The following is a 27146-nucleotide window of genomic DNA, read 5'->3' on the forward strand; positions in this document are numbered from 1 at the left end:
AAAAACACACAGGTTCATATTAACCTAAAAATATGATCAGCATCAATAGTTACCAGGGATTACAAACAAAAAATACTGTGAGAAACTTTTCACATTTCAAATAGTACAAAGTTTGAAAGTATTAAACAATAGGAATGTTTTTCTACTGCTAAGTGGACTGAAAATTGTGCAATCACTTTGGAAACAGTTTGACATAACCTAGTAAGATAGCATGCTTACATACTCTACCTGAGTAAGAAATTCTTCTCCTAATTATGTGCTCCAGAAGAAAATCTTGCACATCTGCACCAGCTAACATACACAAGAATGTTCACATCGGAGTTCCCGTTGTGGCGCAGTGGTTAACGTATCCGACTAGGAACCATGAGATTGCGGGTTCGGTCCCTGGCCTTGCTCAGTGGGTTAATGATCCGGCATTGCCGTGAGCTGTGGTGTAGGTTGCAGACACAGCTCGGATCCCGCGTTGCTGTGGCCCTGGTGTAGGCCAGTGGCTACAGCTCCCATTAGACCCCTAGCCTGGGAACCTGCATATGCCGCGGAAGCGGCTCTAGAAAAGGCAAAAAAAAAACAAACAAACAAAAATAAAGAATGTTCACATCAATACTACTCATAATAGTAACTAACTAGAAACAACCCAAATATCCATCAAGTGTAAAATTGGTAATTGTGCAACAGAATAATACACAAGGGTAAAACTGAAGTCAGTTATCCGCCATTATATAGACAAAGCTTAAACCATAATGCTAAATTGTATAAAATTCATACAGTATAATTTCACTGATAAAACTAAGCAACACGCTATTTAGTGATATATAAATGGTGAAGGTGCAAAGAAAAGTAAGTCAGAAAAGTAGTTACTGTTATTAGGGATACATAAAGTATTCCCAGGAACCAGCATATTTCTGTTTTCTTATGTATTATGTGAGCACCTAGGCGTTCATTTTATTATATTTTATTTACATTGTGTATATACTCTTGCACTTGTGATATTTCATACCATAAAAAAATACTTAAAGGACTTATCATCAAGAAAATAGACACGGAAAGGTAACTACGGAAAAATAATAGAATGATACCAAATCATATATAGATTATTGCCTTAAGATTACATGTAGTTTTATGACTTATGAAAAAAGGAAACCAAAATAAGAATCACAGAAAACAAAGAAAAAACTTCAGATACATTGGTAGATGGCTAGAGGGATAAAGAATTATTTATATATATGGAATATAAAATTTTACATAATTCACCAGTCTTCTGCTATAAAACTTAAAATTTCTATCTTCTCATTGAATATTTTGGTGCATTTAAATAAGATTGCTGTTCCTTCTGTGTGGCAACTTTCTCATCCTCGCTTACAATTAAGGGATTAATTAATTAAGGGATACAATTAACCATCTCTAAGGTCCTACCTTTATTTGTGGTATCCTCTAAAATAGTACACATTTGGCAGGCTGTAGGCTTATTTTAGCTCCCTGAATTACTGTCAGAAAAACCCTCAAATCTCTGATGTTCAACAAGAAGTCCAAAGACAAAAGCTAACTTTGACTTTCAATCACCTCCCACTTTCTTTTTGATCTTTGAACCATCTCAGCAGTGTTTATAAACAGAAGGAATTCTTTTAAAAAATCTAATCGGTATCATAGTTGTTTTTACGGAGTGAGTCATTCATCAGTATTTGCCCACTTTACATTAGTCCTCAGCACACCACGTTCAGCCTGACTTTGGCATAATTCTCTCTACACATGGTTTTACTGTGCTTTATGGGAGGAACCAACCGATGGCAGTGCTATCATTGAAAACAGTAAAAAAAAAAAAAAAAAAACCCTATGAAATGTAAATTTCTTTACCATAGAACACTTGTTGGATGGCACTTGTGCCTTAAATGACTGAAAGAAGGTAATATTCTAATTGTTCAGCATATAAGAATAATGTGAAAGCAAAAAAAAAAAATGGTGAAGATTTCTTGTCTGAAAACTAAAATGTACTTATCTTTAAAATAAATGATAACAGGAGTTCCCATCGTGGTGCAGTGGTTAACGAATCCGACTAGGAACCATGAGGTTGCGGGTTCAGTCCCTGCCCTTGCTCAGTGGGTTAATGATCCGGCATTGCCGTGAGCTGTGGTGTAGGTTGCAGACACGGCTCGGATCCCGCGTTGCTGTGGCTCTGGCGTAGGCTGGTGGCTACAGCTCCGATTCGCCCCCTAGCCTGGGAACCTCCATATGCCGCGGGAGCGGCCCAAGAAATAGCAAAAAATAAATAAATAAATAAATAAAATAAAATAAATGATAACAGAAAAAAATGACCACTGGAGAATTCTACAAATTCCCTAACTAGGCCAGTTTGAATTTATTCAGTCACACATTCCTCTTGTAAATGAGAACAGGGTGGGACATTCTCATTTCTTTTTGTTCTATTTAACATTGTTCCAAGTATGTGATAAGTGATCTATCAAGTGAGTGAATAAATAAATAAATATTTTCATATGACCCTATTTTTGATTATATCCTCTTGTCACATGTGATGTTATGTTTTTATCCTCTTTCCACATACATCCTCTGCTGTATTAATTTTCACTAATCTCTGTCCTTTCTCTCAAATCATTTCACATGTACCTGATACATATCTTTTTAGACAAATTTAAAATGGAAGCAGAAGCTTTATATGAAATCGCAACTAAACTTTAGGAGGTGCTCCCAAATAAAATTCTCTTTTAGTCAATTGAAACACCGAAAATCTTTTAATTTTTTTTTTAATTTTCAAAAAAATCTTTCAAAGAAACACTGAAAATATTTCATGGAAAATCTTTCATGGAAGGACTCACTTTTACTGAAGAATGTGGTAATCAGAAAGCCAAAGGTTATTGAGGCAGTGATGAAACACAGGAAAAAGACAAAGATGAGAGATGGGTCACTGTATTGGAGGACTGTCTCAGGTACAATCTAACAAAACAATTGTGAAGCCAGGTTAGTCATCCTGGAAACATCCTTAAACATTTGAAAACATCCTTAAAACATTTGAGTAGCACTAGTAAAACAGTGAGATGGCACAAAAACTAAATAGCACATTTGTCTGCTGATAGACTGAGCAGCTTCTGAATTTCCAAGTAGAATAAATTAAAGACATATTTGCTTTTCTGCAACCTAAAACCCACACAGCCAACAACCACAATTATGTTATCCCTCTTAAAGTGTAACTGCGGCATGCTACATTCAAATAGATACTTGCCTTTACAAATAAAACCACGCACATTAAACAGACGATAATTAAAAACATCAAGAAGAATGTGACAAAATAGGAAGCCCATAGCATAGCATTATTAAGTCCTATCATGAGCTGGTACTCCTGTGGGAGAATGAACACAAAACAAATATCATGAAAACAATTCACAGTTTTCAAAATGCATTTAAAAACAGTATCTGATTTAATTCCCACAAAACTTATATAGGTTAAATATTATCATTTCCATTTTATAAAGAAGTCAAGTGAACTGGTCAAAATCATTTACCTAGTAAGTGGCAACAGAACTCACTAAGAGTGATTCCAACTAAGAATTCTAAGTTCAGGGATCTTTTCCCAAATAACTTACCAGTTATGGTTCTAACTCAAGAAACACGTTAATAAAAAATTATAACACAAAAAATAGGACAACTTTACTTTTTTATTATGTTCTACCTCAGGAAATATTATAAGAAAGTAATCACATTTACATTCAACCATAGATTACAGAGTTCACATTGTGGCGAAGTGGTAATGAACCTGACTAGTATCCATGAGGATGCAGGTTCTATCCCTGGCCTTGATCAGTGGGTTAAAGATCTGGTATTGCCATGAGCTGTGGTGTAGGTCACAGACACAGCTTGGATCTGGTGTGGCTGTGGCTTTGGCTGTGGTGTAGGCTGGCAGCTGCAGATCCGATTTGACCCCTAGCCTGGGAACTTCCATATGCCACAGGTGCAGCCCTAAAAAGACGAAAAAAATAAAATAAAATAAAAATAAAAATTAGAGCACAACAGGTAAAATACAGACCATAGGCCAAATCCAGCCTGACTCATATTTGTGTAAATAAAGCTTTACTGGCACAGAGTCATGCTCATTCCTATGTATTATCTGTAGTTGCTTTCCTCCTAAAAGAGAAGAGTCGATAGTTGTGAAATGGTCTGCAAAGCCTAAAATATATACCATATGACCTTAAACAGGAAAAATTTGCCAATCCCCAATTTAAATGAAAACCCTCTAATTTTATAGATCGGAAAACCAGACCCGGAGAAGGAGAGCTGCTTCTACAAAGTTCTGCTGTGGCAGAACTCCCTGCTTTGTGCTCTGTCATGCTGCTGCCTCTCCTTGTTTCTGAGACCACTTTTCTTGGTATAAACACAGACTAGAAACAGCATTTGAATCCTGGCTCTGCTGCCTATCAGTGGAATAACCTTAAGCCAACTCCTTGACCTCTCTGTGCCTCAGTGTTCTCATCTGTGAACACTAAAATCTGAATAAAAATAATTGGCAAGAAAGAGTTCACAGAGTTTTAGCAGTAAGTTTCATAAACTATAATACAGAAGTTACTTGGTTACAGACACTTTATATTTCAAGTTTTAAAAAAGGCAAAACAAAGTTTAAAGTTACAAGATGATTATTTTAATTTAAAAGGCTAGTAAAAAAAAAAAAAGTCAAATTAGTGGTACTGGTTTCCAGAGGCTATTTAAAACAGATAGTTCTGACTATGCTGTTAAAGCAACACATTTTAATTATTATATTTAGATATTAAAGTTCTATTTTTAGTCTGTCTAACACATAGAAAGTGCTTGAAAGTGTATGTTGAATAAACAAATAAATGTGAAGGTATTTATTTAATTGCTTTCCAATATCCTTACCAGTGAATTAAGTCAGAGACACCAACATCAAATGCTATCACTTACATGTGGAATTTTAAAAAAGGACACAATGAACTTCTTTGCAGAACAGATACTGACTCACAGATTTTGAAAAACTTATGGTTTCCAAATGAGTCAGGTTGTGGGGTGGGGGGAATGCACTGGGGGTTTGGGTTGGAAATGCTATAAAATTGGGTTGTGATGATCTTTGTACAACTATAAATGTAACTGAGTAATAAAAAATGCTATAAAAAATAAAACAAAAGCAAGAGAGAGAAAGTCTTCTTCAGAGAGATAAAAACTAAACCTCCCTTATCAGAAATCCATAAGGAAGTAATTCAAATTGAAACAAATGCTACACAGCAATGTGAAAGAATATGAAAGCATAAATCTCACTAGTAAAAGTAAATATATAGACAAATACAGAATCATTTAACACTGTAATGGTGCTGCAATAAACATTGGGATGCATGTATCTTTTCAAATTAGAGGAATGGATAAAGAAGTTGTGGTGCATATATGCAATGGAATATTATTCAGCCATAAAAAAGAGATAAAGCCATTTGCAACAACATGGATGGACCTAGAGATTACCATATTAAGTGAAGTAAGTCAGGCAGAGAAAGACAAATATCATATGATATCACATATATAGAATCTAATAAAAATGATACAAAGGAACTTATTTAAAAAACAGAAACAGGAGTTCCCATGGTGGCGCAGTGGTTAACGAATCCGACTAGGAACCATGAGGTTGCGGGTTCGGTCCCTGCCCTTGCTCAGTGGGTTAACGATCCGGCGTTGCCGTGAGCTGTGGTGTAGGTTGCAGACGCGGCTCGGATCCCGCGTTGCTGTGGCTCTGGCGTAGGCCGGTGGCTACAGCTCCGATTCAACCCCTAGCCTGGGAACCTCCATATGCTGTGGGAGCGGCCCAAGAAATAGCAAAAAGACAAAAAATAAATAAATAAATAAATAAATAAAAAATAAAAAACAGAAACAAACTCACAGATTTCAAAACCGATCTTATGGTTAATATAGATGAAACCATTGTGGGGAGGGGATAATAACACATACACACTACTGTATAAAAAAGATGATTAACAAGAATCTAATCTAAAGCAAGGATTATCTACTCGATTGTTTTTAATAACCTATACAGTAAAAAAGAATAGATATATTTATAGGTATGACTGATTCACTTTGCTGTACTCCTGAAACTAATACTTCATTGTAAATCAACTGTACTCCTATACAATTAAATTTAAAAAAGTAAAAATTGTCAATTTTTACCAAATCAAAATATGCTATTATAATACAACATATTTTATGCAAGCCTCAAGCTAACCACAAAGAAAAAAATTACAATAGATAAATAAAATATAAAGAGGAAAAAAAAACAAAGCAAATTACTGTTAAAAAAAAATCATCAAATAACATAAATAGACAAGAGAGGACAAGAGGGACAAAACAACTACAAAATAGGTTGAAGCAATTAACAAAATGGCAATAGTAAATCATCACCTATCAATAAGTATAAAGTGTATCAATAAGTGTAAACAGATGAAACTCCCCAAAACTATAGAATGGATGAAAGTTTTTAAAAAAAAAGATCCAGCAATATGCTGTCTATGAGAGGTTCATGTTAGATATAAAGACACACATAAGCTGAAAGTAAAGGGATGACTGCAGATATTCCATGCAAATGGCAACCAAAAGAAAGCAGAGGTAGCTATACTTATGCTGGACAAAATAGACTTTAAGTCTAAAACTGTCCTTAGAGACAAAAGAGGTCATTACATGTAATGGTAAAGGGTCAATTCAACAGGAAGATATAAATTTTAAGTATATAAAGCATCCAACATCAGAGCACCTAATATACAAAGCAAACATTGATAGATCTGTAGACATAAATTGACAGCAATACAATAATAGTAGGGGACTTCAATGAAGTAATAAAAAGAAAACAGAAAAGGGAACAATTATTATTTTTTTTGAGGCCAGCATCACCTAATACCAAAATAATATGAAGGCAGAAGACTTTTTTCCAGAAGAAAAAAAATCTACAGACAAATAAACCTGATGAACATAGATGTAAAAATACTCACTAAAAAACAAACCAAATTCAACAACATATAAAAAGGGTCACACACCATGATTAAGTGGAACCCCCCTGGAATGCAAGGATGGTTAAACATATGCATATCAATCAGTGTGATACAACATATTAACAAAACGAAGGGGGAAAAGCACACGATCATCTCAATAAATGCAGAGAAAGCACTTGACAAAGTTCAACATCCATTCATGATTCAAACTCTCAACAAAAGAAGTATAGAAGAAACTTACCTCATCACAATAAAGGTCACAGAAAAAAGCACACAGGTATCATATAATCAATCATATAAAATGGAAAGCTTTCCTTCTAAAATTTGGTATAAGGCAAAGACTCCCACTCTCACCACTTCTATTCAATAGCATATTGGAGGTTTTAGAGCAGAGAGATAAGAAAAATAGTTAAATAAAAGTCATCCAAATTGGATAGGAAAAAGTAAAATTGTCACCGTTTTCAGATGACATGCACATATGCACAAAACCCTAAATATTCAACAAAAAACATATTTTGTGGCTGCACCTGTGGCAGACTGAAGTCCCTGGGCCAGGGGTTGAACCATGCCACAGAAGTGACTTAAGCCACAGCAATGACAACACCAGATCCTACCAGGGAACTCTGGAAAAAAAAAAGCATATTAAAACTAATAAATAAGTTTGATAAAATTGCAGGATATAAAATCAAGAGTTAACAAGAAAGAAGAATCAGTTTGGGTGCGTGTTAACACTGTGTGTGAAAGAGGGAATTTATATTTTCTCTATATTTTCTGCATGTGCTTGTATTTTAAATAGTCTGTGATTTATTCTTTATATTTCTCTTTGAGATAATTAAATGAAAGCAATCTGTCAGAGTTGAAGAAGGAAAATGTTCTGTTGTTGCTGACATGTACGATGTAAGCAGGCCTACGATGGTTGCGTCTGTACCAAACATGTACATTTTTCTCGTCATTATTCCCTAAACAGCATAGTATGATAACTATTCACATAGCATTTACATGTTAGAGTTCCCATTGTGGCACAGTGGATTAATAATCCAATTGCAGCAGCTTGGGTTGCTGCAGAGGCACAGGTTTGATCCCTGGCCCAAGGAAGCAGGTTAAAGGATCCAGCATTGCCACAGTTGCAGCCATTGCAGCTGTGACTCAGATTCAGTCATGGCCCAGGAACTTCCATATGCCATGAGCATGGATGAAAAAGAAAAGGAAAAAATGTACAGTGATTCCATTTGGTCATTTCTGATGTGGATGGGCCTAGAGGGTATTACGTTAAGTGAAACAAGTCAGACAGAAAAAGACAAATATCATTTGATTTCACCTATAGGCAGGCTCTAAAAAATAAAACAAATAAACAGATATAACAAAACAGAAGGAGTCATAGATACAGAGAACAAACAACTGGCTGACAGACGGAAGGGGAGCTAGGGGGTAAGTAAAATAGATGAGGGAGATTAAGAGGTACAAATTTCAAGTTACAAAATAAATAGGTCATGGGGATGAAATGTATAGCATGGGGAATAGTCAAAATTATGTACTATCTTTTATGGACACAGCTAACTATACAAGAAACTAGACTTATGGTGATGAAGCTGTTAACATATAGAAATCTGAATCATTTTGTTGTACACTTGGAACTAACACAGTGTTGTTGCAGGTCAGTTATACTTCAAAACATGAACACGTGGAGTTCCCATTGTGGTGTAGTGGTTAACGAATCTGACTAGGAACCGTGAGGTTGTGGGTTCGGTCCCTGCCCTTGCTCAGTGGGTTAACGATCCGGCGAGCTGTGGTGTAGGTTGCAGACGTGGCTCGGATCCTGCGTTGCTGTGGCTGTGGCGTAGGCCAGTGGCTACAGCTCCGATTTGACCCCTAGCCCGGGAACCTCCACATGCCGAGGGAGCGGCCCAAGAAATAGCAAAAAGACAAAAAAAAAAAAACGAAGACAAAACATGAACACGTAAACAAACAAACTCACAGAAGATCAGATTTGTGGTTACTGAAAGTGGAGAGTGCAGAGGGAAAAGTGAATCAAGGCACAAACGTCCAGGTTTAAGACAAATAAATACGAGGTGTTTAATGTAAAACGTGATTAACATAATTAACACTGCTGTATGTTATGTAAACTTTGCTAGGAGAGTAAATCCTCGGTGTTCTCCTCAAGAGGAAAAAAAAATTTTTCTTTTTCTTTGGTTTTCTATCTATATGAGATGATGAATGTTCATGAAACTTAAGAGTAATCATTTCATGATGAAGCATTATGATCAGGAAAACCAGTATGCTGTACACCTTAAACTAAGTGCTTCATGTCATTTATTATCTCAATAAAACTGGAAGAAAAAATAATTTTGAAATAAAAGTAAAATTTATGAAGATTTCAAATAGCGAAAATAAAAAAATCAGAAGAAGGGTAGGTTATAGAAAAGGGAAACAATATATCGTGATATGAAATCAGAAAAGTGATTGCCTCCAAGGGGGGACCAATAAATAGCATGGGAACTGGAACTTTCCAGACTCTATTCTGTACCTTGATTAGTTTGATGGCTAATACATATGACTATACATATACTGAAACTTTTTGACCTCTACATGCAAAATCGATGCAATTTACTATGTAAAATTAGTCCTTCAATTTAAAAAAGAATAAAGGTAAACTGGGAGAGTTTTTCAAAAAACAGAATGAAAAAATTCAACACCAAATGTATACTGAATACTAAAGATTAAGGCAAAAGGCAAAATCATCACTCATGGGAAGATATCAGAAATAAGAACAATGGATAAAGACAAATATATAAATAAGTAACTGTATCAGGTATTGCAGTAACTTTTTGTGGGATTTAAAATGACAGCAATGGAGTTTCCATCATGGCTCAGAGGTAACAAACTGGACTAGTATCCACGAGGACGCCGGCTCAATCCCAGGCCTCGCTCAGTGGGTTAAGGTGGGGCCTTGCCATGAGATGTGGTGTAGGTCGCAGACACAGCTTGGATCCTGCGTTGCTATGGCTGTGGTGTAGACCAGCAGCTACAGCTCCAATTTGACCCCTGGCCTGGGAAATTCCATATGCCACAGGTGCGGCCCTAAAAAGTCAAAATAAAATACAATAGATAAAAAATAAAATGGGGGAGTTCCCGTTGTGGCGCAGTGGTTAACGAATCCGACTAGGAACCATGAGGTTGCGGGTTCGGTCCCTGCCCTTGCTCAGTGGGTTAACGATCCGGCGTTGCCGTGAGCTGTGGTGTAGGTTGCAGACGTGGCTCGGATCCCGCGTTGCTGTGGCTCTGGCATAGGCTGGCAGCTACAGCTCCGATTAGACCCCTAGCCTGGGAATCTCCATATGCCGCGAGAGCAGCCCAAGAAATGGCAAAAATAAATAAATAAATATATATATAAATAAATAAAATAAAATGGGAGCAATATTTGAGAAGCATTCATAAAAGTGCTTTTTAATATAGTTTTTAATTTGTTTAATTTGCTTTTTGATGCACTTTGATGCTAGATTGATGAATTTTGATAATCCAAGAAAGCATGCTGGGGAGTTCCTGTAGTGGCACAGTGGAAACAAATCCAACTAGGAACCATAAGGTTGCAGGTTCAATCCCTGGCTTCGCTCAGTGGGTTAAGGATCCAGTGTTGCCGTGAGCTGTGGTGTAGGTCGCAGACATGGCTCGGATCTGGTGTTGCTGTGGCTGTGGCATAGGCCAACAGCTGTACCTCTGATCAGACCCCTAGCCTGGGAACCTCCATATGCCACAGATGTGGCCCTAAAAAGAAAAAAAGAAAGAAGGAAGGAAAGAATGTTGGGATCTCTAAGCTTTCATGAAAAAAAAATAATAAAATAATGCATAACAAGAAACTAATTAAAAATAAAATTAGTGATAAAATCCAAAAGGAGGCAAGAAAAAGTAGCAAAGTAAAATGGCATAAATGGAAAACAAATGACAAGATGATATGTTTAAATACAAACATGTCTAATTATATTACCTATAAATGCTTCAGTAGACTCAGGATCATTAGCGCATATATAATAATTACTTACAAGAGATACACTCAAAAATAAAGATAAATATTATAAATAAAATGATTAGAAAAGATACATTAAGCAGATATAACCAAAAGAAGACCAGTATAGCTATGTTAATATGAAAGACAGAAGTATCACTGGTGATTAAAGACGGACATTTCATGATCTGAGACAATTTCATAATGACAAAAATTCCAATCCATTAGGAAGAGATTTCTAAGTTCATACACACCTAATAACAAAGTTCCTTGGCCTGTAAGGACTAAAAAATAACAGCCTAAGCAAAGCTTACATGCTAGGACTTTATCAGGCGGTACATTCAGAGATTGAAAAGAAAATGAATAAAAAGAATAGAAGAAAACGGGATGTGAAGGAGAGAAAATGTAAGGTAATATATTTACCACACTAGCCACAGATTCATAAAAAGAGGTCCATTCACATGCTATCATTCAAGTAGGCCAAATGGAAGCATCAGGTCTTAAGGTGGTCAGCTGGAGAGAGAAAGGGAAAGAGATGCATATATGTGTCAAAGGTTTACCACCTCTTAACTCTATGGTCAAAGTTCACTAGGCTGGGTAATAACGTCACCGAGTTTCTGAGCTTGGTGACCACAAGTTTTTGTGAAACCACTGTGGATGAAAGATTCCTCACCCCCATGCCAAAAGCTCTTCCTTTGAGTCCAGAAATGAAAAGAGCTTGCTCCTAATGCAGGCATAATGGATCTCCTCCCAAACCCTGATCCTTGCCCACAAGGGAATTTAAAACAACCAGCAATGTGAGAAGACACGGCGATGGCAGTGATGGGCAGGCTGCACTGAGCAGCCAAGTCCTGCAAAACAGGTGAGAATAAGTAAATCCCATAAACTGGGGCTCCTAAATGAAACATCAATATGTATAAAGTTAAAACTGACATCTAAAAGGAAAAAATAGACAACTCAATAGATGTAGATTTTGAACATACATCTCACAATAACAGATAGCAACTAATGAATAAAACACGTTAAATATATGAACAATACATCAGACAAGGTTGATGTACCATGTGCACCCTTTGAATGCTCAACATACATTGTTTTTCAGTGCACATCTGCACTTGGAACATTTGTTAAAATTGGCTTCATTCTAGCCTATCAAGTGCACGTCATCAAAATTTCAAAAGATAAATAAAATACTTCACCTAGTATGTTGTGGTGGTGGTTTTGTAAAACATATTAAAACCATTCTGTTTTGTTAAAAGTTTACAATAGTCTCAATAAAACTTTTCAAAATCCACTGTGTGATCCCTGATCAAATGACAAATTAGATGCATTCAAGAAACATTTTTATTCTTCTAATACAATCATCTGAGAATTGTGCTTTCTCTGGTTTTCAACATGGAGCTTAATTATTTAGTAAACATGGACCTACATTAATTGTATGGCCTTTTAGGGAAGGATTACCTATACTCTTCTTTGCTGTCAGTGAAGATTTCTTTATTCCAACCCTATCAAATAATACTAATGCCTTCTGTGGCTATTAGGAAGATACATCAGGATTTCAATAAACTGCCAGCTTTTTATCCTTAAAAATTTGGTAAAATGATTTAAAATTTAGAATGATCCTTGAAATTTTCTAATTTTCCTATGGGTCAAAGAAGAAATGAACAAGGATGATTAGAAACTACTTTGAACTATAGGATAAAGAAGTTACTATATTTCAACTTGTAGGTTTCAGCTAAAGTTATGATTAGATGTAAATTCAGAGGCTTATGTGCAAAGATTAGACAAAGAAAAAAAAAAGAAAGTTTAAAGAACAACGAGGAAAGCAATACAGAGAAACTCAGCCAGCATAGGCTCAGCTCAGCATAAGCACTAATCATAAAGAAAAGGTTTTCATTACATTAAAATTAAGAACTTTTATAAGTCCAAAGATATCATTAAGGCAAGTAAGTTAAAAATTGGGAGAAAGTATTTGCAATACATATATCACACAAAGGACTTGTATCCACAATATATAAAGAATGCTTGCAAGTCAATGCAACCCAGTAGAAAAGTGGAGCAAAGACTTCTGAACAGATGCTTCAAGAAAGAGAATTTCGGGAGTTCCCATCGTGGCGCAGTGGTTAACGAATCCGACTAGGAACCATGAGGTTGCAGGTTCAATTCCTGCCCTTGCTCAGTGGGTTAACGATCCGGCATTGCCGTGAGCTGTGGTGTGGATCGCAGATGCAGCTTGGATCCCACGTTGCTGTGGCTCTGGCGTAGACTGGCAGCTACAGCTCCGTTTAGACTCCTAGCCTGGAGGGATAGGATGCAGGAGCGGCCCAAGAAATGGCAAAAAGACCAAAAAAAAAAAAAAGAAAGAATTTCCATGTGGCCAATAAGCATGTTCACCATCATTAGTTAATAAGGAAAATCAAATGAAAACCACAAGGAAATACCACCATACTCTTCCAGAATGGTTGAAATTTTAGAAAGGCTTATAGCACTGATTGCTGGCATACTTATGGAGCAAGAGTAATTCTCTTAAATTACGGATAAGAGAATAAAGAAAAACACTTGGCTTTATTTAACAGGGTTGAAAATATGTATATCCACAAATCTCAATCCTAAGTATACACCCAACTGAAAAATGTACACATGTGCACCAAAATAGTCACAGTGGCTTATAATACATGAACAACAAAATGTCCATCAACAGTGACATGACTGTGAAGTTGTGATATACTCATAAAATGCAACAATGCACAGCAAAAAAAATGGCCAAAATACACTCCACAGAGAAACATCAATAATGCCCACTGACAGAGGAGGATAGCTATCATATGATCCAATTTAAATAAAGTTTTAAAACCAGGCAACACTAATATAGATTTAGAATTTAAATAGTAACTCTTTTTGCAGACAAGAGATGTATTGATTTAGATGGGATGCGAGAGGGAGTTCCCACTGTGGCTCAGCAATAATGAACCTGACTAGTATCCATGAAGATGTGGGTTTGATCCCCAGCCTTGTTCAGTGGGTTAAGGATCTGGCATTGCCATAAGCTGTGGTGTAGGTCGCAGACACAGCTCAGTTCTGGCGTTGCTGTGGCTGTGGTATAGGCTGGCAGCTACAGCTCAGACTCAACCCCCAGCCTAGGAACTTCTATATGCCACGGATACAGCCCTAAAAAGACAAAAAAAAAAGATGGAATTCGAGGGGTGTCGGGATTGCTGGCAGCATTCTATGTCTTGATTGGCATAGTAGTTATGTACCTGTGTTCATGCTTCAATGCTCTGTACACATAGGTATATACATATATATTTTTTTAATAATGATTTTTATTTTTTCCATTATATATGATTTACAGTGTTCTTTCAATTTTCTACTGTTCAGCAAGGTGACCCAGTTACACACACATATATACATTCTTTTTTCCTCATAATAACATGCTCCATCATAAGTGACTAGATGTAGTTTCCAGTGCTATACTGCAGGCTCTCATGGCTTATCCATTGCAAAGGCAATAGTTTGCATCTATTAATCCCATATTCTCAGTCCTTCCCAGTCTCTCCTCCTCCCCCTTGGCAACCACAAGTCTGTTCTCCCTGTCCATGATTTTCTCTTCTGTAGAAAGTTTCATTTATGCTGTATATTGGATTCCAGTTATGAGCGATATCATATAGTATTTGTCTTTCTCTTTCTGACTTATTTCACTTAGTATGAGAGTCTCTAGTTCCATCTGTGTGGCTGTAAATGGCATTATTTTGTTCTTTTTTATGGCTGAGTAGTATTCCACTGTGTATACGTACCACATCTTCTTAATCCAATCATCTGTCAATGGACATTTAGGTTGTTTCCATGTCTTGGTGATTGTGAATAGTGCTGCAATGAACATGCGGGTGCAAGGAAAGTTTTGTCCAGATATATGCCCAAGAGTGGGATTGCTTGGGTCATACACTAGTTCTGTGTATAGCCTTCTAAAGTACCTCCATACTGCTTTCCATAGTGGCTGTACCAATTTACAGGTATATATTTTTATATGTATTTACTTTATATTTCAATTTAAATGTTCAAAATGAAAAATTACATCGCAAGAGGACAATGGGAGGAAAAAAAATGTATACATGCATGTGTAACTTGGTCCCCATGCTGTACAGAGGAATAAATAAATAAATAAATAAATAAATAAATAAATAATTTTAACAACATGATTGAAGTTTGTGTAACAGGATCAGGAAACACAATGAAAAAACTAGTTATTGAAGTTGAAAGTTGAAAATAGATTTCAAAGGGAGTTCCCGTCGTGGCACAGTGGTTAACGAATCCGACTAGGAACCATGAGGTTGCGGGTTCGGTCCCTGCCCTTGCTCAGTGGGTTAACGATCCGGCGTTGCCGTGAGCTGTGGTGTAGGTTGCAGACATGGCTCGGATCCCGTGTTGCTGTGGCTCTGGTGTAGGCCGGTGGCTACAGCTCCGATTCAACCCCTAGCCTCCCAAGAAATAGCAACAACAACAACAACAGCAAAAAAAAAAAAAAAAGAAAATAGATTTCAAAGAGATTATTCACTTGTTAGGGGAAAAAAAAGAGAAAAAGATGTGCTAGTCAGAGAAAATAAAATGAAGAACGGTACCACATGAACCATTTGGAGATCAAGGGAAAAAGAGTTCAGTGTGAAGCAAGACCAAGGGGAGACAGTGGCTGGGGAAACCAATGAAAAGAATTCTGAGCTAGCCAGATGATGAAAAATTCATAAGAGCTTGAACTAGAAAATCACATTTCCACAAATGAAAACAAAGAAGTAGAATGTATGCTCATTGACATACCATACACAGGCGACAAAGGGAATGGAGAGATAACTCATGTTGGTAGCTACATATTTCCTATGCGCAAACAGCTACTACCTCTAAATGTCACAATCACTCTATGTAGTAGGGGTGTTTTTATCTCCATTTTACAGTTGAGGCACGGAGACGTCAAGAAACTAACCGAAAACTTATAAGGCGGGCAGTGGCAGCACTCATATACTTTCTACACTGTACTATACAGATAAGACTTGGTTTTCAGGGCTGGGTGATTTGGGGGGGGTGGTAATTTCATTAACATAACCAGGAAACCTGGAAAGAAGAGCAATCCTTTGCCCAGAAAAATGACGTTTCTTTCTATCCCATTCTGACCTCATTAAACCCAAGCATCACTATCCCTTTAGGAAACATGGCATATTTCCTCACCTCGATATAATTTGAGAAATAATCCTCAAAACACATCAAAAACAACCTGACATATGGAAGAAAGCCACTGAAAAAAGTGTGTGCAAAATTCCAGAATTTGAAGTTAACTCTTTGAAGTTATTTCCACTGATTTCTACTTCCCCATACATACTTATAGCCCATACATACTTATAGCCAATCTGTATTTGTATATTCCTACTATAATGTAACAATTAACCAGTGCCAAATGTATAGAAATAGTCCAACCCTGCACACAAAACTGTCCAGCAGGCCAAAATGTTACAAAGAGAGTGAAGTTACCTTTAATCTGTTTTCCTTTTCCATAACAATGGTCCTGAGAAGGGTAAGTTCAGTAAGAGAAAATACAAGTATAACTGCCAAAGGGAAGATAGCTGCAAAAGTCCTCATAAACATATCATTATAATGAGCAGGGTATGGAAATCTCCTAACAAAAACGGTGAGGTTTTCAAACAGCATTTCTGCAGCTCTGTCATTATGATATATCATGATGGCCTTATCTACGGCATGCTGCACAAGCAGGAATCCTCCTTTATAATACCCTAAATGAGAAAACAAAAATTTTCAAGTTCAGTGTGTTAGGAAACAGCCAGCCAAAGAAGGCAATTAAGGTAATTCAAATCTTTTAACTCACAAAACAAAACAAGGTCACAAAAACCTACTTGGAACACAAAAAGATAATATAACGTGGAATTATATTACTAGTTTCTCCAAAATAAATTATTGCATGAAAATGGTACGAGTGCTTTATGTAATTTTATCAGCTAAAAGAAATTAGAATTCAAGAAAATGCCCTATATATGCCTATACAATGGAAATATGCAAAGAAATGAAGCTCAGAGTAAGAAGTGATATGATCCCACTTATAATAGCATCAAAAAGGGAACTGTATCCAATCTCTTGGGATAGACCATGATGGAAGATAGTATGAGAAAAAGAATGTGTATATATATATATAATGTGTACATGCACACACATATATATACACACACACACACACATATATATACATATATATGATTGGGTCATATATGTATATATGGATCATATGTATGTGTATACATATATGGGTCATATGTGTGTATATATATATATATATATATATATATATATATATATATATGACTGGGTTATTTTGTATATTATACACACACACACAAATGACTAGGTCACTATGCTGTCCAGTGGAAATTGACACAACACTGTAAATCAACTATATTCTAAGAAAAATAAACTATATATATACATACATATAGAAGTATCAAGATGGTGGAGGAGTAAAACATGGCACTCACCTTCTCCCACAAACACTCAAGAAAAAATAACCATTTACAGGTAGAACAATTCACACAGAACATGTGCTGAAAGCTGGCAGAAGACCTTAAGGCTTCAAAAAGGGGAAGAAACCCTCCACATAACTGGGAATCAAAAAAGGGGAAAAAAAGAGAGAGAGAGAAGGAATCAGGACAGGACAAGCACTCTTGAGAAGCAGCTGTTAAAAAGGAAAGGAACCCACACCCTGGGAAGCCACCTAACAGACACGGAGATCAGCCGAGACAGAGGGACCTCAAAGTTGGAGAGGAAAGCATAGCAGCTGGACTGGGGAGGGCAAAGCCAAGTCAGAGCCACACAGACCATTTGCACCACAGCCTCGGGACAGCACAAACTGACTCAGGTTCTGGAGGTCAATTCCAGGGAGAGGGATGGGGTTCATTGTGTGGCGACAGCCTGAGGGGCTAGGGAATGGTGGCACCATGGACTGGAAAGCCAAGTGCCATAGCCAGGGGAACCTGGGAGGAGGTCTGGGCCCACAGGAGAAGCAAGGTGCCATTGTTGGGGAGGTTGAGAGGAGGAGGGACAGACTGCCATAGGAATATCTTTCCCTGCACACAAGCAGACTCTCAGAGGGTGGGGCACCTCTGGTGCCGGCTACCCATGGCAAGGTGCCACTTGTGGGAGCTACAGGCAACCAGGCACCTCTTATGCAGGCTATGGGTGGCCAGGCACCTCTTGTGTGGGCTAAGGACAGTGGGGGGCTAAGTGCAAGGCAGCATCTCTTGCACGATCTACAGGCAGTGGGGGCAAACCACAGTAGTCATCTCAGACACCAGAGGTGGGCATGGCCTGTCACCACAAGGGGTTTGTGAACAGGCACCACCAGCAGCTCCAGGGACTTCAGAGGTCAGCAAAGAAGAAGGCACAGCAACCAAGCACCAACCATTGTTGCTGTCACTCCACTGGGAATGCACCTGCTCTACTGCTGCCACTGACAAACATGCCAGGCCCCACATACACCTGCCTGATCACTTTCACTTCCCAGGGTCCTGCAACTAGGAGCAGTCTGCACCACCTTCCTGTGGGTCCTTGTCACTGCCAAGGGCCCAGCAACCAGGCACTAGCTACTGGCCATCTCTCTGGAAGAATGCATAGCACCCTAGAAATAAAAAGTAAGCTCTCACAGAATACCCAGGGTAGCTCATGCATATAAATAGCCCTCCAAAACTACAGTAGTGCTTCTTCCTAAACTCACAGAATCAGAAAATTTATAAGTAAAATGAATGAAGAAGCTCAGGAATTACTCACAGTTAAAAGAACAGAATTCACCTGAAACAGCAAACAATGAAATAGACCTCTGTAGTCTAACAGACATGGAGTTCAAAAAGGAAATAGTGAAAATACTGAAGGAATTAAGAGCGAATACAAAGGAATTAAGAGTAGTTATGAACAGTAATGCAGGTTACTTTAGACAGGAACTAGAAAATATAAGGACGAGTCAAGAAAAATTAGGAAACATTTGCAGAGACACAAGCTGAGTTAAAGTCACTGAGAACCAGAATGGATAATGCAGAGGAATGAATCAGTGACTTGGAAGATAGGATAATGGAAATCACACAATTAGGACAGCAGACAGACAATCAAGTGAAAAAAAAAAAACATGAAAGCAATATAAGAGATCTATGGGATAATATTAAGCAGGTCAATTCAATGCATAATAGAGATTCCAGAAGGAAAATAAAAGGGGATTGAACATAAATTTGAGGAAAATATGGCTGAAAACTTTCCAAATCAAAAGGAAGTGGATATCAAGATACAGGAAACACAGAGGGCCCCAAACAAGTTGAACTCAAACAGGCCCGCACCAAGACATACTATAATAAACACGGCAAAAGTTAAAGATAGGATTCTAAAGGCAGCAAGAGGAAAAAAAAGAGTTAATAATAAGGGAACCCCAATAAGGCTATCAGCTGATTTCTCTACAGAAAAACTACAGGCCAGAAGAGAAGGGAAAGATATACCCAAAGTTCTAAAAGGAAAAATTTGAAGCTGAGAATACTCTACCCAGCAGGAAGATCATTTAAAATAGAAGGAGAAATAAAGAATTTCTCCAACAAACAAAAACTAAAAAAGTATAGCAATACTAAGCCCATTCTAAAAGAAATGCAGAAAGGGCTCCTCTAAGTTAAAAAGAAGTAAGAAAAAATAGGATGGAGGAAATTACAATTGGAAAGCAATCACTTAAATAAGCCATTATACAGATCTAAAAGAAAAAAAAATTGTTGTAAAAGCAACAATAAACCCAAGGAACAGCAAAAGGACAGCATGAAGATGTTAAAAAAGGACTTCAAAATCATAAAACGTGGGGAAGGAAAGTAAATAAACCTAGACACTCTTTTTAGAATGTGTTTGAGTTTATATGATGATCAGGCTAAAGAAAACAGATATAGGAAGGGGTTAACATACTTGAAACACAGGGCAACCACAAATTAAAACCAAACAATTCATCCACAAAATCTAAAAAGAAGGGGACACAGAGCATAACATAAATAATCCAGCCAAAAAAAGAAAAGAAGGGAACAAAAGAGAAACATAGAATCAACTGGAATACAAGGTTTATAATGGCAATAGATACATATTTATCAATAATTACCTTAAATGTCAGTGGGCCGAATGCTCCAATCAAAAGACACAGAGTGGCAGGTTGGATAAAAAAGCAAGAGTCTACAATATGCTGTCTGCAAGAGACTCACCTTAGGGCAAAGGACACAAATTAACTGAAAGTGAGGGGATGGAGAAAACTACTTCATGCCTATGGACCAGACAGGAAAGCAGGAGTTGCAATACTCATATCAGACAAAATAGACTTTAAAATGAAGGCTATAAAGAAAGACAAAGAAGGACACTATTTAATGATAAAAGGATCCATTCAAGAAGAGGATTATTACAATCATCAATATATATGCCCCTAATAGGAGCACCCAGATACATACAACAAATACTAACAGGCATAAAAGGAGAAATGGATGGAAATACAATAATAGTAGGGGACTTTAACACCCCACTCACATCAATGGACACATCTTCTAGACAGAAAATCAATAAGGCAACAGAGATCCGAAATGACACAATAGAAAACTTAGACTTAATTGGTATTTTCAGGACATTAAATCCAAAAGATCAGAATAATATATTCTTTTCAAGTGCACAAGGAATATTCTCAAGGAGTGGCCACATACTGGGGCACAAAAATAAACTCAACAAATTTAAGAGTACAGAAATTATTTCAAGTATCTCCTCTGACCACAATAGCATGAAATTAGAAGTCAACCACAGGAAAAGAAATGAGAAAAACTGACTACATGGAGACTAAACAACATGCTACTAAAAAACCAATGGGTCAATGAGGAAATCAAGAAGGAAATTAAAAAATACCTCAAGACAAATGATAATGAAGGCACAACCTCTCAAAAATCTATGGGATGCCACAAAAACAGTGCTTAGAGGCAATAGAGGCCTTCCTCAAAAAAGAAGAAAAATCTCACGTTGACAATTTAACCTACTACCTAAAAGAATTAGCAAAGGAAGAACAAACAAAACCTAAAGTCAGCAGAAGGAAGGGAATCATAAAGATCAGAGAGGAAATCAATAAAATAGAGGTTCAAAAAACAATAGAAAAAAATCAATAAAACAAAGACCTGCTTATTTGAAAGGGTAAACAATATTGACAAACCTCTGGCAAGACTCACAAAGAGGACAGAAAGAAATCAAATAATCAAAATAAGAAACAAAAAAGGAGAAATCTGAACAGATACTGCAGAAATACAAAAAAAATAATAAGAGAATACTATGAATAATTATATGCTAACAAATTTGACAACCTAGAAGAAATGGACAACTTTCTAGAGACTTACAGCCTGCCAAAACTGAATCAAGAATAAATAGATCAACTGAACAGACCTATCACTAGAAATGAAATTGAATATGTAATAAATACACTCCCTACAAAAAAAAGGTCCAGGACCAGATGGCTTCACAGTCGAATTCTACCAAACATACAAAGGGAAATTTATACCCATCCTTCTTAAATTTTTCCAAAAGACTAAAAAAGAAGGAATAATCCCAAAGACATTCTGTGAAGCCACCATCACCCTAATAGCAAAACCAGGCAAGGATACCACCAAAAAAGAAAATTATCGGCCAATATCTTTGATGAATATGGATGCAAAAATTCTCAACAAAATCTTAGCCAACCGAATCCAACAACATATAGAAAAGATCATTCACCACGACCAAGTGGGATTCATCCCAGGTTCACAAGGACAGTTCAACATATGCAAATCAATCAACATCATACACCACATTAACAAAAGAAAAGTCAAAAACCACATGATCATCTCAATAGATGCAGAAAAAGCATTTGACAAAGTTCAACATCCACTCATGATCAAAACTCTTACCAAAATGGGTATAAAGGGAACATACCTTAACATAAAGCCATTTATGACTAACCCACAGGCAATATAATATACAATGGAGAAAATCTGAAAGCCTTCCCACTAAAATCTGGAACAAGACAAGGATGCCCACTCTAACCAATTTTATTCAACATAGTATTGGAATTCCTAGCCAGAGCAGCCAGACAAACAAAAGAAATAAAAGGTATCCAAATTAGAAGAGAAGAGGTAAAATTATCACTATATGCAGATGGCATGATACTATATATAGAAAACCCTAAGGAGTCCACATAAAACCTACTAGAACTGATTAATGAATTGAGTAAAGTAGCAGAATATAAGATTAACATTCAGAAATCAGTTGCATTTCTGTATACTAACAATTAAATATTAGAAAAGGAATATAAAAACACAATACCTTTTAAAATCGCACCCCCAGAGTTCCTGTCATGGCTCAGAGGTTAACGAATCTGACTAGCATCCATGAGGATGCAGGTTCAATCCCTGGCCTTGCTCAGTGGGTTAAGGACCTGGCATTGCTGTGAGCTGTGGTGTAGAATGCAGATGTGGCTCGGATCCTGCATTGCTGTGGCTTTGGCATAGGCCAGCAGGATCTACAGAGTCAATGTAATCTTTATAAAAATTCCAATGGCATTTTTTGTAGGAATAGAAAAAATATCCTAAAATTCATATGAAATTTCAAAAACCGTTAATTAGCCAAAATAATCTTGAGCAAGAAGAATGCTTGCTCCTATGAGCTGGAGGACTCACTTCTTGATTTTAAAATATATTGCAAAGTTACAGTAATCAAAAAGTATGATACTTGCATAAAGACAGACTAATGGGAAAGAACTTACAACTCAGAAATAAACTCTCATACATGGTCAAATCATCTTCACCAAGGGCACCAGGGGAAAAGATATTCAATAAATTACTCTGGATAAATTGGATATCCACACGCAAAAGAATGAAGTTGGATCCTGACCTTATTCCATAATCAAAATTAAATCAAAATGTATTAAACATTTTAGAAAATGTTTAACTCTTAGAAGAAAACAGAGGGCAAAATCTTCATGACATTGTATTTGGCAATGATCCCTCAGGTATGATACCAAAGGCACAGGGAACAAAAGCAAAGATAGACAAAGGAGACCACATTAAACTTAAAATTTTCTGTAGAGCAAAGGAAAAAAATCAACACAGTGAAAAGATAACCTGTGGAATGGGAGAAAATATTCCCAAACCATGAAGCTGGTAAAGAGTTAATATCCAGAATATATAAAAACTTCTAAAGTCAACAACAACAACAAAAACAACCATATTGAAATGGACAAATGACTTGAACAGATATTTCTCCAAAGAAGATATACAAGCAGCCAAAAGGCACATGAAAAAATGCTCAAAATACAGTAGTCATCAGGAAAATGCATATCAAAACCACAATGAGTTATCACCTCACACAGTCCAGTTGGCCACTACAAAAAAAACCAAAAAACAAAACCAAAACAACTACAACAACCAAAAACAGAAAATAAGTTTTAGTGTGAATGTAAGGAAATTGGGATAATTGTGAACAGCTGGTGGAAAGATAAAATGATGCACCTGCAATGGAAAGCTGTATGAAGGTTTCTCAAAATATTAAAAATAATTACAATATGATCAGCAATCTCACCTTTTGGTATATATCCAAAAGAATTGAAGATGGGATCTCAAAGAGATATTTATACACCCATGTGCACTGCAGCATTATTCACAATAGCCAAGAGGTGAAAGCTACCTAAACGTCCTTTGATGAATGAATAGATAAACAAAATGTGATGTATACAATGGAATATCACCCTTAAAAAAGAAGGAAATTCTGTCATATGCTACAATATGGATGAACATTGAGGCCATGATGCCCCCCAAAAAAAAACCATGCATGATTCCACTTAAATTAGGTATCTAGAGAAGTCAAGTTCATAGAAAGAGAAAGTAGAATGGTGGTTTCCAAGGCCTAGAGGGACGTGAAAATGAGGAGCTGTTAATGGGTATAGGGTTTGAGTTTTGCAAGATTAAAAAGTTCTAGGGATCTGTCATACAACCACATGCCTATGTCATGCACTTGAAAACTTAAAAAGATGGACTCATGCTAAGTATTCTTTCTACAATTTTTTAAAGTCTCACTTTCAAATTTCATGAAACTAATTCTGATTTTCTCTCCCACAACGTAGTTTATTTAACTGGTCCAAGTTCTAATCATAGCACAGAATTTTAGTGCTGAAAGAGACCCAAAGGGCCACTTAGTCTAAACACTCATTTTTCCTATGAAAAAACTTGGTCCAAAGTTTTTAAGATTGGCTGATCAGACTCTGATTGACAGAGTCTGAGCCAAAAAAAAAAAAAAAAAAGTCTAAACACTCATTTTTCCTATGAAAAAACTTGGTCCAAAGTTTTTAAGATTGGCTGATCAGACTCTGATTGACAGAGTCTGAGCAAAAAAAAAAAAAAAGTCATCTACTCCTAGTCTCTACACTATACTACCATTTACAAAAGTGATTGCTTCTTCCTACCAATTTTTCATACTACTTGACTATGCAGTGTCTTTGACAGTTGGAAAATTGCCTATTTTCTTTCTTGTTTTATGGAGGATTTTTTAAGGAAAACCTACCTCTAAGAATAACATTCCATGCATGTGTTTTTGTACAATAAACTCTTCTTTTTGGTTGTAAACTATCCATTTTCCACCAAGATCATGCTATTTTCAATGAACTTGGTCTCACAAACCACACTTAGCATGCAGCACATAAATTTTAAAAGAGGCCAGACTCCTTTTTAACTTTAGAGAAATACTCAAAATGTTATTGACAAAATGACAATACACTACACAATCCCACCACTCTGTTTTTATTTTCAGACAGTTATTCCAATCTATGTAGACCCCTACATATTTTCATAATTCTTACATCTGGCTCCATATTTATCAGTCCTGATAATAACTATTTTTAATCACTACACAATAGTCTGTCAAACAGATATACCATCATATTCCTAACCATGCACTTATTACAGACTATTTTTACTGTTTCCAATTTTTATTGGTAATGGTAAAATCACAGAGCTTTTGTCTTCTGATGAATAATTTACTAAAGACAAGTTTTTGGACTTGTTAGTTCATTCAAATCCTCTATTATTTTTCCCTCAACTTAATCTATACAATTCGAAAAGAATAAGAATATCATCGAATAATCAAAAGTCATTCATCAGCCCCTGAAAATAATTCAGAACTACAAGTATGCAGACAATGTTAGTATATGAAGATGTGTCTGTTCGTCAGCAGAGCCAACATTTACCAACTACGATTATATAAATTCATGGATATACATTAGTAAAGTTCAGGAAATGATCTAAGGTTAAAGAAAGATTTTTTTTCAAACATATAACATTTTCTAAATGCCTGTTTTTACAATAAAAAATACACTTAAAAAAGTCACTGTCACAATTAATGAATGAACAACTCTCATGTGTTGGAAAAAAAAATGAGTCACACATGTTGATATGACTGCCAGCTTACAACCAAAATAACAAGGATGCTTAAGGATCAGCTCACCAGGATATCCTCCATCTGTTTGAGCTAGGTTCCTGGGTCCTTGAGAAGGTACTACCGGAAAGAGAAGACCTGTACTCCAGCCACTGTTTCCATTTAACTTATCTGAAGGACTACTGAACCTACTAAAACGCAGACGATATTTTACCTAGAATGAATCATAAGTACAAAACAAATATTTTAAACATACACTAAAAAGCAAATATTAGCATTGAAAGGAAAATAAAATTCAAAGTTAACAATTGTGTGTTGGGGACAGAGTGAGAAATTCAGAATTCTAAATGATGAGAAATGACAGTATTACTGTCACAAGGGACAAGTAAGTAGAAAGACTCAGGTGCTATAATCAGTCATAATTTGAAATTGACTAAATTTGTACGGATCCTCTTTCACCTTCATGGCCTTTTGCCTTTGAGTCTTAAAGACACAATAGTGGTATCTTCTTTGATCATTATGATTGTATTTCCCTCACACACAATTGACCTGCTTACTGAGGGAAAATTCAGAAAGTTCTATTAGTTTTCTTTCCCATTAAGTTAGCCAATTACAGTAGAGCAAAGATAGCTCCCCCTTCAAAAAGTGAATGACACATAAAGAAAAAACCCAGGTATCGTACAAGGAGGGATGATAACATTTAAGTGTGGAAGGTCACATTTTTTAACTATTAAATGAACAGATAATGATATACTACATCTGGAGAGTTAAATAAACTTCAGAGTAAGTTACAGTAGAACCTGAGTAGCTTAACAAGAGACGACTGTTGCCAATGATCAATGGAAGTAGACTAAAGAAATCAGTAAGGTAAGAAGGAGAGGCAAGTGTATTAAGTTGAGCTAAATATTCACATAATTCAGTTATTTAAAAGCGGAGTTTTAAATACTTACAGCATGCTTAAATCTTTTTTTTTTTTTTTGGCTTTTTTAGGGCCACATCTGAGGCATATGGAGGATCCCAGGCTAGGGGTCAAATGGGAGCTGTAGCTGCCAGCCTACACCACAGCCACTGCAATACCGAATCCTTAACCCACAGAGCGAGGCCAGGGATCAAACCTACATTCTCGTGGATGCTAGTCAGATTCATTTCCACTGAGCCATGATGGGAACTCTAAAATATTCTTAATACACAATCCTTGTCCTCAGAGAATTCACAGAAGTGTGAAAGGAGCACAAGAGGGAAGAGGAGACTGAATAGTCAAGAGTCAGCGTTTTCTAGAATTATGAAGAACTCAAGAAATGAGGAATGGAGGAAAAAACTAGAATAAGGGGGGTCAAAGCCAGAGAAGCAAGAGATAACAATACATGCAAAGAACTACTAGTTCAATATTGCTAGAGCATACAGTTCAAAGAAAGACGAGAGACAATGAGGCTGGAGGCGTCTTCAGAAAACAGGTTGCTGATGGCCTTGTACCCCATGCAGAGGAACTTTTGTAGTTAATGAATGGAGTGTTCCTGACGTATTTTACATAGCACAGAGACACCATCTTAAGGGCTGTTTCTTAATGAGTCATTGTGGAACCTATGTGGATAGATTAAATCTTGCCCAAGAAAATCAGCTAAACTACAGAAGAACCACCGTCTGGGGGAGGGAGGAGAGGATAGTAGGGCTCATTAGCC

The 27146-nt window shown here is 36.6% G+C and overlaps 1 protein-coding gene across 1 annotated transcript in view; it reads right to left on the bottom strand.

Moving 5' to 3' along the window:
- The window catches only part of LOC125128405 (phospholipid-transporting ATPase ABCA3-like), a 195777-nt gene that overhangs the window by 163410 nt on the left and 5221 nt on the right, over positions 1-27146 (bottom strand). Inside the window, exons 4-7 of the mRNA XM_047782760.1 lie at positions 25537-25681; positions 16498-16757; positions 3233-3349; positions 2829-2946 (exon numbers count right to left, since the gene is read on the bottom strand). Coding sequence (XP_047638716.1) covers positions 2829-2946; positions 3233-3349; positions 16498-16757; positions 25537-25681 — 640 coding nt within the window. The remainder of the gene's footprint in view (positions 1-2828; positions 2947-3232; positions 3350-16497; positions 16758-25536; positions 25682-27146) is intronic.

This window comes from Phacochoerus africanus, chromosome 5 (genome assembly GCF_016906955.1).
Source record: "Phacochoerus africanus isolate WHEZ1 chromosome 5, ROS_Pafr_v1, whole genome shotgun sequence".
NCBI lineage: Eukaryota > Metazoa > Chordata > Mammalia > Artiodactyla > Suidae > Phacochoerus > Phacochoerus africanus.